This window comes from Panthera pardus, unplaced genomic scaffold (assembly GCF_024362965.1).
Source record: "Panthera pardus isolate Hobbes unplaced genomic scaffold, ASM2436296v1 HiC_scaffold_17, whole genome shotgun sequence".
NCBI classification, from domain to species: Eukaryota; Metazoa; Chordata; class Mammalia; order Carnivora; family Felidae; genus Panthera; species Panthera pardus.
Genome location: NW_026526732.1, coordinates 144,291,260 through 144,305,006, shown reverse-complemented (window position 1 = coordinate 144,305,006; position 13,747 = coordinate 144,291,260). Strand labels below are relative to the sequence as shown.

The 13,747-nt window shown below is 43.8% G+C and overlaps 1 protein-coding gene across 2 annotated transcripts in view; it reads left to right on the top strand.

The window, feature by feature from the left end:
* TBC1D22B (TBC1 domain family member 22B) overlaps positions 1-13,747 on the top strand; it is an 80,895-nt gene that overhangs the window by 36,500 nt on the left and 30,648 nt on the right. For both annotated transcript variants that reach the window (XM_019456984.2, XM_019456983.2), the window contains exon 8: positions 2,692-2,806. In XM_019456984.2, coding sequence (XP_019312529.1) covers positions 2,692-2,806 — 115 coding nt within the window. The remainder of the gene's footprint in view (positions 1-2,691; positions 2,807-13,747) is intronic.

The following is a 13,747-nucleotide window of genomic DNA, read 5'->3' as shown; positions in this document are numbered from 1 at the left end:
AGTTTTCCTTGGAATAGAGAGGGATGGTGGTAAACATGCTCAAAATAATTTCTATTTGACTTTAGATTATATTCATAATTCTATTTAAATGCAGATCTCCACTGGTGGGATCCTTCATGACTTACCAGTAGCATTAAGAAGATTTGAAGGGCGTGGTGACAGCATTATTTTAACTCTAAGATTCAGCTCAAAGGAAGCGGAAGACCCATTGAGGGTCCCTTTGTGCCTCCCATTGTTTCCCACGGCTCAGCCCTGCTTATGCTTTAACTTGGAGATGTTCAGATACCTCTCTTTTACCTGCGCGTGCTTACTATAAACTTGGAGACAGGGAACGCAGTTTGTTTAACATGCTTCTAGTAGTAGAATCTGAATACAAAGAAGGGAATTCAAACTACATTCTTTCCATTTTGTCTTGAATCATCTTTGCTTCTAGCTGGCTATAGTCCTCTCACAGAGTATTACTTAAAATGCTGACCAAGGAGCAGAGAACTAAGCAACACCGAATACTGAAAGGCTTGCTTTGCATATCTGAAAGGTAACTTGAGAATTGACTACAGTAAGGGAGAATTACCCAAGTACAAGAGGTGCAAGAAAAACCTTCAGGGATTATCCTTTCCACTCTTCTCCACAAGGCAAGATTATCCCAGGTTGTTTTCTGTCATGAAGGTTCCACGGTCTCCCCTGGTAACCAGGCCTGGTGCCAGGCCATGTCTGTGGCATCTTCACTTGTACAGTGTGTGAGCACCTGCATTGTCCCATCCTTACCAAGCAGGGATTGTCACAGTTCTCCTGATTGTGAGCTGCTGGCCTCCATGCCCTTGGCCACTGTTGAAACCAGTCAGCGAGGATCTGTGTTTTCACGAGGAGCTGACAGTGTAGAGCAGAAGCCCTGGGATTCTCTCTTTCTTTCTGTCTCTGCCCCTCCCCTCCTCTCTCAGAACTAACAGAGACGTCCAGACAGACACAGGCCACAGGAGGCAGGCAGGAGCCCCTTGGGATCTTCCTGAACGTGGTGGGTCTAGCCTGAGTTTGGGCTTGTGTTTCAAGGGAGGGAGGAAAGAATGTAAGAGGGCCCCCGTTAAAGTGTTGGGCCTAACCCATGTGAGGATGTCACGCCCTTCCCTCAGCCCCAGAGAGCAAGTGGGCAAGTCTAGTGGAGGCAGAGAGGCCAGCTTGCTTCCTGGTAGGGCTTGTTCTCACTGCCTGTAAGGGCAAGAGTGTTGACAATGGGCGTGTGTCTCATTTCCCTCTGCAGCTGGAAGGCAGACTCAACACGGGGGCTGGGACACATCCTTTATTGTGTCTCTAGATTCTCTACTTCTCTTCTGCGCTAGCTTACCAACTCCAAAACCATACAAGCATTTCCTTCCCGTTGTTCTCCCTGGGGGGGCTTTCTTCCTTGCACCTGACCTCTAAGAAGGCCTCTTCAGTCTGCCCCCAGAGCCCGTGTGTGTGCAGTGGAGGCCCTCTCATCTCCCATGCCCCCCACACGTGGTCACCATCAGCTCTGCCGTCCCTCTGGTGTGGCTCGCAGAGACACGAGGCAGCCCAGTCAAAGCCAGTGTAAGGAACGTGTCGGACTGGCAGTTTTGGCCACCAGGATGAAGCCCAGGGATGAATAGTATCAGAGAAGACGAGGGGATAGCTGAGAGCCTAATGAAGGCAGAGGGAGTGTAGCTGAATGGGGCAGGACCAGACTCTGAAAAGGGACCCTAGACATCTTTTCCTTCTCCCCAGTCTAGGTCTCTGGTCTCTTGTGGCTAGTATACTTAACCCCGGTGGCTTCCTCATGGAGGCCCAGGCTGATTTCTCTGTTCTCAAATTCCCAGCTGTAGGATTTGGTTTATTTGCTTTCCTTTCCCCAGCAAATGTCTGGGTTGCATCCTGATACACACAATGACTTCCTGCGTTGATAGTTCTCAGTCAGGTCGGGCTAGGAGTAAGTCTAGGTATAAGTTTTCCTCTGTCTCAGCGGGGAGAAAGGGGAGCGTGGTGGGGAAGGCGTTTCTACTCCACATCCTATGATGATAAAAAAAGGTGTCAAAAAAGTATCAGAACTTAGATGTTTTACCATCTTGCTTCTGGAAATCAAGAAATCGTTATCTACAAATGAGAGTGGGGTGGCCTGGGTTAGGGACATCGATAAGCAGACCTTTTCCTAAGCCCTTTGTGTCCCTGCCCTCCCCGTTTTCCTCATTTTATTTTATTTTTTAACATCCATTTATTTTAGAGAGAGAGAGAGAGAGAGAGAGAGAGCGCGTGCACAAGTGGGGGAGGGGCAGAGAGAGAGGGAGACACAGAACCCGTAGCAGGCTTTAGGCTCTGAGCTGTCAGCACAGAGCCCGACATGGGACTCGAACCCCCAAACCATGAGATCATGACCTGGGCTGAAATCAGATGCTTAACCGACTGAGCCCCCCAGCCCCCCCCCCCCATTTTCCCCATTTTATATCACAGTGGCTGGATACTGAAAAGAGAAACAAAGGCAAGAACTGTCTATCCACCCCTGCTTAAAAACAACCAGCATCTTAGAAACTTTCTGCATTTATAAACTTCCTTTGTCCCAGAGTAGCTTTAGAATTTTCCTAAAAATTTGGCAGCATCCCTGAGGCAAATTGTGACATAGGTAAATAGAGGGAGGGAGGGTATCCCTATGATTTAACAGTCCTGTCTTCTCTCTCCTTTTCCTAGATCTTCGAAAGAATTCTATTTATTTGGGCCATCCGACACCCTGCCAGTGGGTACGTCCAGGGAATTAATGACCTGGTCACTCCGTTCTTTGTCGTCTTCCTCTCAGAATATGTGGGTAAGAAGCATGAGTACCAAGCTGAACAAACTATTGCTCTTTCTTATCTGCGGTCTGTTTGTTTCTCCCAAGAGTGCAGCCAGTAGGCAAGTCTTGCTAAAAAAGAGGTAGTGGCCTTCGAATACACAGCTAAACCTGTCTGACAGCAGAAGCAGCCTGGAATTTATCTCTAGAGATGGCCACAGATGTCACCCAAAAAGGACCCACTTGGTTCCAGAATGACCAAATGGATACCTTTTTTGTTCTACCGTAAACAGATGGTTTGATGCTTTATTTGAGGTCCTTTTAGGATTATATTGAACTCGTCTCAGACACAGGCCCTCATCGTGGAAGCTGGAGTTTTAGATTGTACACCAGGCCTCCACACTCCAGTTCACATGCTGTATGTTGGCAGCATGAAAGGTGCTGGCATCAAAATCAAGCGCACGTTGGAGGTCCTGGAACAGGCCGAGGAGAGCTCCAGGACCTTGATTTCTCCCCTCCTCCTGCTCCTCTAATCCCACTGGGTTCTTGTCACTTTGGATAGGGTGATTGGATACCGTGGTGGCAGTTAGGTTTTCTTACAGTTCCAGCCTCCTCCTCTGGCCAGGCCTGAATTGGGCAGAGTCTTAAAAGGGGTTGAGGATCCTCCCCTTCTCCTTTTGATTTCTTTATCCGCTTGTGCTTAGAGACTCCCAAGAAAACCCATGTGTCATGTGTGTTTGCTCAGGCAGTTAAGGAGAAGCTCATGTGGAAATCAGAATGTTGGAGGGGGTCTCAGAACATCATCCATCTATCCTCTCATTTCACCAATGGGTTGTGAGATGCCCTGTCTCCTTGTTGATGGCAGAGCAAAGACTAGAAGCCTTTCTGTAGGCGCTGGAGGTGGTGGGTTATTGTGGGTGTTGGAGGAAGCCAGTGTGGGAGAGGAAGAGGGTAATGAGAAGTAGACCAGAGTGGAGCCCCTTGGAGGGTAAGGGCATGAAACTATCTCACTTGATCCATCCCATTCATTGTTTTCTCATAGGGCTCAATGGATGGTGTTTTGGTCTTTTATGAGGCAGTTTCCGAAAAGTAAGACAACTAAATGACACCATCCCCCATTCCCTTTATTGGCAGCAAGCTGAGCAGGACTGGGAGGAAGGTCTCTCTTGCCCACTCTATCTGGGGGTCCTAAGCAAAAGAAAGATTAGTTAAAATGTAGCTACGGGGGCGCCTGGGTGGCTCAGTCAGTTAAGCGGCCGACTTCGGCTCAGGTCATGATCTTGCGGTCCGTGAGTTCGAGCCCCGCGTCGGGCTCTGTGCTGACAGCTCAGAGCCTGGAGCCTGCTTCCGATTCTGTGTCTCCCTCTCTCTGACCCTCCCCCATTCATACTCTGTCCTCTCTCTGTCTCAAAAATAAATAAACATTAAAAAAAAAAATGTAGCTACGAAAAGCAGATAGGTAATGCTTTTGCTAGAGGACTTTTCATTTTCCCTTTCACATTAATGGGTCAGCTTTCGGAGGCAGCTTAATTCTGTGTGTTTAACTTTATTAAGAGCAGTGCAGCTAATCTGTTGGGATTTGGGGGTTGCTTCCTTGCAATAGTACTCTTCTAAAACACTATTAAAGGATGAGCCTAAGAAGGTAGTAATCCGTTCACTAATCTACATTTGAAGTGTAAATGCTGGCGTGGAATCTCGGTAACAGTATCATGCCAGTTACAAATAACCCTCAGCAGCTGCAGTCTCTAATTGGATATTTAATTATCTCGTTAGCTGCCATTTATATTGTATGCCAGATTTTCCTTTCCTTTCTGTAGGCACAGCTCTGTTGGTCCCACCAAGTACTGTGCCTTTCTTTGATAGATATGCCAGCATTCTGATCTTGGTATTGGCAGCCGCACCTGCTGACCCACGGCGTTTATGCACTAAAGCGTGGGCTTCTCCACCCTTCCTTGGAGGCAGTCTTGGCAAGGCCATGCCCAGTTTTACTGCTGCAACAGACTTTAGAAAGGTCTTGGTACCTCCTCCTAGACTGAGGAAGGTGGGCCCATTCTTTTTTTTTTTTTTTTTTATGAAAACTTTTGTTAGGTTAAGTTTCAAACAGATGTAACAGTAGAAAAAATCATGCCATAAATCTCCATATAGCTCTCACCCAGCTTTCCCAGCCAGGCTTGTTTTATCTATCCCTCTATCCGTTCTCTTCATCCTTTCCTCTTTGTGAATTATTGGGAAGCAATTAGACATCATATCATTTCATCCATAGATATTTCTATGTGTAGCTCTAGAGGATAGTGATTAAAGAAACTCACAGCCATAATGCAGTTATTACATCTAAAAAGTTGTAATAGCTCCATAGTATAATCTCATATATAATCAACATACACGTTTTTCTGATTCTTGTAAATATATTTAATAGTTTGTTTGAATCGGGGTACAGATTGGGTCCACACATTCTAATTGGTTGATGTGTCTCTTAAATCTCTCTTATTCCATCAGTTCCCATCCCTCTTTTTTTCCTTAGGAGTTTGTAGCTTTAGCCCTTGTTTTTCTGGTTTTCAGCTTAGGGCTTTACCACGCCAACCAGGGATAACACCCTGATTCTTAAAGCACTTTACCATTTTGCAAAGCACTGTGGCCTACCAGATTTCATTTAGTAGGCCCCAGTATCTCTTTAAGGTAGATGCACAACTCACTTTACAGGGAGAAATCCCAGGCTCAAGGATTTAATAAGCTTTCCAGACTCAGACCTAGGTCTTTTGACCTTAATACCTGTCCTCTTAATATGACTTGCTGCTGTTTCAACTTAGATCCCTGTTTTCAGACTTCTAATGGCTCCCTCTACTCCATTCTCTGTTCCAAAGCAGGCAGTACGTTTCTTACTGCTCCTTGCCTTTAAAAAAAAAAAAAAAAAAAAAAAAAAAATTGCGGTACAAAGTACATACTCATTGAAAAAAATCAAAACAGTATAGAAATGCTGTTACCTCCCTTACTTCCCACTCTGATCTGGTGTATATTCTTCTAGACCTTTCCCTGTGTGTACTGCACATACTATTTTTCTTTATTGTGTTGAGAAAAAAATGGGTTTAAACTATTCATACTTTTCTTTCTTTTAAAGATTTTATTTGGGGGAGGTGCTTGGCTGGCTCAATGATAGAGTGTATGACTCTTGGTCTTAGGGTCAGGAGTTTGGGCCCCGTGTTGGGCATGGAGCCTACTTAAAATTTAAAAAAATTGCTTGTAAAGATTTTATTCTTAAGTAATCTCTACACCCAATGGGCTCGAACTCACAGCCCTGCGATCAAGAGTCGCAAGCTCTACCAACTGAGCCAGCCCAGTGCTTCAACTATCCATAGTTTTCTTTTCTTTTTTTATTTTTTATTAAAAAAAAATTTTTTTAATATTTATTTATTTTTGAGAGAGCGAAAGAGAGAAACAAAGCATGACCAGGAAAGAGGCAGAGAGAGAGGGGGAAGAGAATCTGAAGCAGGCTCCAGGCTCTGAGCTGTCAGTACAGAGCCCAATGCGGGGCTCAAACTCACAAACTGCAAGATCATGACCTGAGCTGAAGTTGGACGCTTAACCAGCTAAGGCACCCAGGTGCCCAACTATCCATAGTTTTCTATATCTTGTTTGTCTTCATTAAAAAAAAAAAAAAAAAAAAAAAAAAAAAATCACGGCCAGCTTTCCAAGTCTGGACATACAGATCTACCTTATCATTTTCAGCAATGACATTTGTTCCCCTAATAAGGCTTTACTACAATTTGTTTATTTAACGATTCCTCTATTGAAGGACATTTAAGTTGTCTACAGTTTTTAGCTATTATAAATAATATACCTATTTTGAATATCCTTATATATATTTTCTTGTGCATTTGTGTTAAACTACGTATTTCTCCTGGGGTGCCTGGCTGGCTCAGTTAGATGAGCGTGTAGCTCTTTATCTCAGGGTTATGAGTTCAAGCTCCACGTTGGATATAGATTACTTAAAAATCTTAAAAATAAATAAATAAACAAGCAAAAAACAAACCTTATTTCTCTGAAAGAGAGCCCCAGAAGTGAAATTGCTAGTCCTAAGAGCATGCCAAATAGGTACTTCTTTTTTTTATTTTTTACTTATTTATTTTTAATATTTATCTATTTTTGAGAGACAGAGAGAGCATGAGTGGGTGGGGGAGGGGCAGAGAGAGGAGACACAGAATCGGAAGCAGGCTCCAGGCCCCGAGCTGTCAGTACAGAGCCCAACCAACATGAGGCTTGAACTCACAAACTGTGAGATCATGAACTGAGCCTAAATTGGATGCTTAACCAACTGGGCCACCCAGGCGTCCTTAGGTACTTTTAAATTACACGTCTAAATTCTAAGTTTGTACCAGTTTATACTCCAGCCACTAGCGTGGGGTGCACTTTTCTTCATATCCTTAGCAGAACTAGATATCCTAATCTAATTCTATTTCACCAATCTGGCAAATAAACCATGGTTTGTGTTTGTTTTTGTTCCGCTTGTTCGTGAGTGAGGTTGTTTATCTTTTCTTCTGTGTACATATTAGCATTTGTTTCTTGGGGATCTGCTTGTTCAGATCCTTTGCCACTTTTTCCTGTTGGATTGTTGGTCTTGTGTAAAAACTTTTGTAGATTAGATATATTCCTCCTTTACCTGGTATGTGTTAAAAATAGTAGGCTATACCACACAAAATTGCTAATATTCAACCATTTTTGACCCCCCACTGCCAAATGAGAATTTTATATGGTTCAGCCTAATATTGTTTTTCTCCCAGACTATCATTTGTCTTTTAACTTTGTTGATTGTGTCTCCTTATATAGAACATCCTGATTTTTATGTAGTCAAATCTGCCCGTTTGACAGGTGTTTATTGAGCTCCTGCTGCCTGCCAGGGGATAGAGAGGCTAAAATGACAGAGGTGGGCCCTGCCCTCTAGTGGAGGGGCTCGCAAACAACAAGTAAACCAGTCCTGGCAAATGGTGCTGAGGTCTCGAAGGAGACCACTAGTTTGGGGGTTTGGTATCTTGCTTAGGAAGTCTTTCCTTCCCCACCTCAAAATTATGAAAATACTCTCTCCTGTTTTCTTCTAATACTCTTGTGGGTTTGTTTTTACATTTAGCTCTTTAAATTTCATTATTAATTTGTTTTCCTGAATGGTGAGGGTTGAGATTAAAGTTCCTGTGCAACTGAATGGTTCATTGTTTCAAACACCATTTATAAATAATGCATCCTTTCTTCACTGGTGTGAAATCCCTCTTGGTAATACAACATAAATTCCTTTATTTACATGGTTCTCCTTCTTTATTCTGTTCCACTTATTTCCATTTCGATGCCAACAGCACACAGTTGGGGTTTTGAGCTTTGTAGTGTGTTTTGTCATTATTCCAGGGCCAGTCCCTTTCACCACCTTTCTTAAAAACTTGGTTTGGCTCTTCTTCCATGTGAACTTTAATTTATTTTCATGTTTCTACCTTCCTTTCTAAATTTTATTTTAATTTTTATTATTTAAAAAAAATGTTTATTTATTTGTTTTTGAGACACAGAGAGTGCGAGAGCAGGGGAGGAGCAGAGAGAGAAAGGGAGAGAGAGAATCCCAAGCAGGCTCCGTGATGTCGGCACAGAGCCTGATGTGGGGCTCGATCTCATGAACCATGAGATCATGACCTGAGCCGAAACCAAGAACGGAACATTCCGTCAACTGAGCCACCCAGGGGCCCCTCTAAATTTTATTTTAAATTCCAGTATAAGGTCGCCTGGGTGGCTCAGTCGGTTAAGCATCTGACTTCGGCTCAGGTCATGATCTCACGATTTGTGAGTTTGAGGCCCATGGCGGGCTCTGAGCTGACCGCTCAGAGCCTGGAGCCTCCTTCGGATTCTGTGTCTCCCCCTCTCTCTGCCCCTCCCATGCTCATGCTCTGCCTGTCTCTGTCTCTCAATCATAAATAAGTGTTAAAAAATACATTAAAAAATTCCAGTATCGTTAACAGTTACATTAGTTTCAGGTGTACGATATAGCGATTCAACACTTCCATACAACACCTGGTACTCATCATGACAAGTGCTCCCTAATCCCCATCACCTGTCTCACCCATCCTCCCCACCATGTCTCCTCTGGTAACCAGCAGTTTGTTCTCTACAGTTAAGAGTCCGTTTCTTGGTTTGCCTTTCTCTCTTTTTTTCCCCTTTGCTCATTTGTTTTGTTTCTTAAATTCCACGTATGAGTGAAATCATACAGTGTTTGTTTTTTCCTGACTGACTTATTTCACTTAGCATAATCACACACTGGCTCCATCCGTGTCATTGCAAATGGCAAGATTTCATTCTTTTTTTTTTTTTATGGCCGAATAATATTCCATTGTGTGTATACACCACTTCTTTATTCATTCATCAGTTGATGGACACTTGGGCTTCCGTATCTTGGCTATTGTAAATAATGCTGCTATAAACATGATGATGCACGTATCCCTTTGAATTAGTGTTTTTGTGTTTTTTTGGTGAATACCGAGTAGTCCAATTGCTGGATCATAGGGTAGTTCTATTTTTAACCTTCTGAGGAACCTTCATACCGTCTTCCAAGGTGGCTGCACCGGTTTGCGTTCCCACCAACAGAGCGCGAGGGTTCCTTTTTCTCCACATCCTCGCCAACACTTGCTGTCTCTTGTGTTTTCGGTTTTAGCCATTCTGACAGGTGTGAGGTGGTATCTCATTGCAGTTTTGATTTGCATTTTCCTGGTGGTGAATGATGTAGAGCATTTTTCATGTGTTTATTGGCCATTTGGATGTCTTCTTTGGTGAAATGTCCACTCATTTCTTCTGTCCGCTACATGAACTTTAGAATCAACCTGCCAAATTCAGGCAGTGGGAACCTTTTAGAATCTTTACTGGAGTTACAGTGAGTTTATAAATTAAGTTTTGTGGGCTTTTTTATTGTAGTGGCTTTATTGAGATGTAATTCATATACCATACAATTCACCCACTAAAATGTACAGTTCAGTAGCTTTTAGTTTACGGAGTTGCGTAACCATCACTACAATCAATTGAGAACATTTTCATAACCCCCCAAAAGAGAGCCTGTATCCCTTAGCCATCACCCTTAAGCTTCCCATCCCCTCTACCCCTAATTAGTTACTAATCGACTTTCTGTCTTTATGGGTTTGCCTTTCCTGGACATTTCATGTAAATGGAATCTTACAGTGTGTGGTCTTTTGTGCCTAGTTTCTTTCACTTAGCATGTTTTCGAGATTCATCCATGTTGTAGCATCTGTCTGTACCTCGTTCTTTTTTTTGGTCAAATACAAATATCCATTGTGTGGATATGCCACGTTTTATTTATGTATTCACCAGTTGATGGATATAAGTTACGTTTTAAAGAAATAAGGCATTCAGACTTCTCCCCAGCCTCAAGGTCGTCTTGAACAGAGATACAATATTGTTTATGACCTTTAAGAATAATTCTTGGGGTGCCTGGCTGGCTCAGTCAGTAGAGCAAGTGACTCTTTGGGGTGGTGAGTTCAAGCCCCACGATGGGCATAGAGCTTATATTAAAAAAAAAAAAAAGGGGGCGCCTGGGTGGCTCCGTCGGTTGGGCGTCCGACTTCGGCTCAGGTCATGATCTCGCGGTCCGTGAGTTCGATCCTCGCGTCGGGCTCTGTGCTGACAGCTCGGAGCCTGGAGCCTGTTTCAGATTCTGTGTCTCCCTCTCTGTCTGCCCCTCCCCTGTTCATGTTCTGTCTCTCTCTGTCTCAAAAATAAATAAACATTAAAATAATAATAATAATTCTCTTGTTTAGGTAATGATGCTTCTTTCCTCCCCTTCTCTAATGGTGTTGTGTCCTAATAAGGCAGCTACTGTAAAAGTCTTTTGCTATGACACCCCTGCTTCAGGAGGCCTCAGGTATCTTTCACCTGTGGGATAAGCCAGGCTCTTGCCTTTGTCATCCTGGGCAGGTGCCACCAGGCAGCCTTGGCCCACTGCCCCATCTCCCTGAACCATAGCTTGAAGGGTCTGCTCTATCAGAGTCTCTCTCCTTTCTCGTCCCCTATTTGCACTCCGTCATGTCTATAAAGTAGCACCTGAGCTTGCTTCGTGGTATGTCATGTTTGTTGTAAGAAGAGTTAAAAACGGAGATCCAGTGACTCCCTCTGAGTTGGTAGAGAAGCTGTCTATAGCTAGCCTGGCCCCCACGCAGCTTCTTTATCTGCTGAAGACAGCTGTTCACATAGAAGCTTATCTCTGGATAAGCCAGCTGTGTCTGGGCCCAGGGTGACAGTGCTAAAGGAGATCTAGTCTCTGGCCTGTGGTCCCTGAGACTGCAGAATACCTGTAAACTCTCATCCACAAGAACGTTTGCGCTTACACAATATTATTGATCTAGCCCCAAACATATTAAGGTCCACCATACCTGCTAGTGTGGTCCTCATCAAAACAAACTGCTTACTGGCAACTTTTGAGTGATGCATATGAAAAAATCCTGTAGAAGAGCTGAGCTCATGACCCGTCTTGTTTCCAAAGGCGGAGTGGTATCTGTTTGGTGGTTTCCATCAGTACAAAATGAAACCCTCGGTATCGAAAGCTCTCCCTCTTCTCGTCTGCATGAAGCAGCATAGTACGATTTTCATTTCAAGTTCTACTTGAAGCGTGATGTTTTCAGAAGCGTCATGGCGATGGACTCCCAGAAGGGAAGTCTTTCCCAGACCTCTGACTTCCGAGTCCCGGCCCCTGTGTGACATTTCCACTTGGATGCGTCGTAGATGATCAGTTAGGGCTAGCTTGGCTATGTGTGACTGGGAACCCCAAATAATAGGATCTTAAGCAAGATAGAAAAGCTTATTTAATTTCTCTCATATAAAAAGACGAGAGGTCGGGTGCCTGGGTGGCTCAGTCGGTTGAGCGTCCGGCTTCGGCTCAGGTCATGATCTCACAGTTTGTGGGTTCGAGCCCCGCATTGGGCTCTATGCTGACAGCTTAGAGCCTGGAGCTGACTTTGAATTCTGTGTCTCCCTCTGTCTCTGCTCCTCCCTTGCTCATGCTCTGTCTCTCTCTCTCTCTCCTTCAAAAATAAATAAAAACATTAAAAAACATTAAAAAAAAAAAAAAGACTGGTAAATAGTCCAGGGCTTGTATCTTAGGGCTTAGCCTGCCCTAAGATATGAGGGACCCAGGCTCCTCACTCTTGTTCTTCCGTTTTCAGCATGTGGTTTCCTTCTTGTGATCCAATATAGCTACTTGTGCTCCAGCCATCACGTCTGTATTCCATCCAGTACGGAGAAGGAAGGGAAGAAAGGGAATACTCTTTCCATTTAAGGACACTTCCCAAAGTTGTATATGGTGCTTAGGTTTGAATCTCTTTTGTCTACACTTGGTCATGTGAGCATAGCTGGCCAGAAAACAGTCTGTATCCCAGGTGGCCAGTACTCTTTAGGGGTCCCTTCACCAAGACGTAAAAGGGAACAGTTATTTGGGGACAGCCTGCAATTTTTGCTACCCCTAGGCTCCTCACACTCCGTGTTTTACCGACTCCTTCTCTCCCCGGACCCAGCCACTCTTTTCTCACAGTTGGCAGAGTTTTTTGACTCTTCAGTCAGAAGTGCTAAGAATTGTGCGTGAGTCTCACCCTTCTCTGTCTAATCATTTACAAGCCTCTGATGATTTTATGTCCTAAACGTTTCTTGCATGTGCCTTGCTCTCCGTTCTTCTGTGACTGCCCTGGGTCAGACCTGGGTTGCTGAAATGGCCACGTGTGTTTCCCCTTCTCTGCTTTTATCCCCTTTCAAGTCCATCTTACACACCATTCAAATACAGACTTGCCCATGCGGCTCCTCTACTTAAAGGTCTCCAGTAACATCCCCTCACGTACAGGTTCAAGTGTATCTAGGTTGCCTAGCTTGTGCAAGGTCCTGTGGGATCTGCTCCCTCCCACACCCCTTAAACTCAGCCTCCCCAAATTGACATTTTTAATCTAAAGCCTGTCCTGCACCATGCCCTTCTTCTCCCCTGGGCTAATCTTTGTGCCTCCTTTACAAAGGAAGCCTGCCCTCACCCTCGCCTTGCCCCCGCCCCCACAACAGTGCTGTGTCCGTAACCCCCGTACGTTTCTTCTATAGCACTTCATCATGCAGGTTGTTGTTTGTATTGTCCTCCTGCCCTCTGCCACCAGATTATATGATTCTTTAAGACTAGAGGCTATTTTAAATATCTTAGATTCCTAGTGCTTTCATTTTGATGTCCGAAATAACCACTCCATACATGTCTAGGTAAATGAGAGAATGAAGAGTTCACGATTAACTTTGTAAGATATTTAGGAATTAGTATGGCATTGCCAGGATTGGCCGCCAGGGGGCAGTGAATTACAATATTTTGATACTATGCTGAATTAGCCGGAAGTTTTATCTCTTCTAAGAGATGGAAACAGGAGTAGCACTACTCACTCAGCGAGTATTCATTGAGCATCTGTACTGTGCTGGGCACTGCTCTGGGCACTAGGGATACAAACATAAATAAATAAAGTAGAGAAAAAGCACAGTCTTTTACTGCTAGGTATTTATTCAAGGAAAACGAAAGCTTACAGTATCCAAAAGACTGTACAAGAATATTCATAGCAACTATATTCATATAGACAAAAATTGGAAACAACCCAAATATCTGTTAACAGGAAAATTCAGTGGATTAGTATTTAGCAATAAAAAGAATGAACTGTCAATAAATACAACAACATGGAAGAAACCATCCCCAAACCACTGTGTTGAACAAGTCAGATACCAAAAAAGGACACATTGTATCATTCCACGTAAATGGAGTTCAAAAATAATCCATGGCAGTAGAAATCAAAGCAGTGGTTGACTATGGTGGGAGATTGGGAAGAGACATAAGGAAATTTCTGGGGTGCTGGAAATGTTCTCTATTTGGACCAAGATCTTTAAAAAAATTTTGGGGCGCCTGGGTGGCGCAGTCGGTTAAGCGTCCGACTTCAGCCAGGT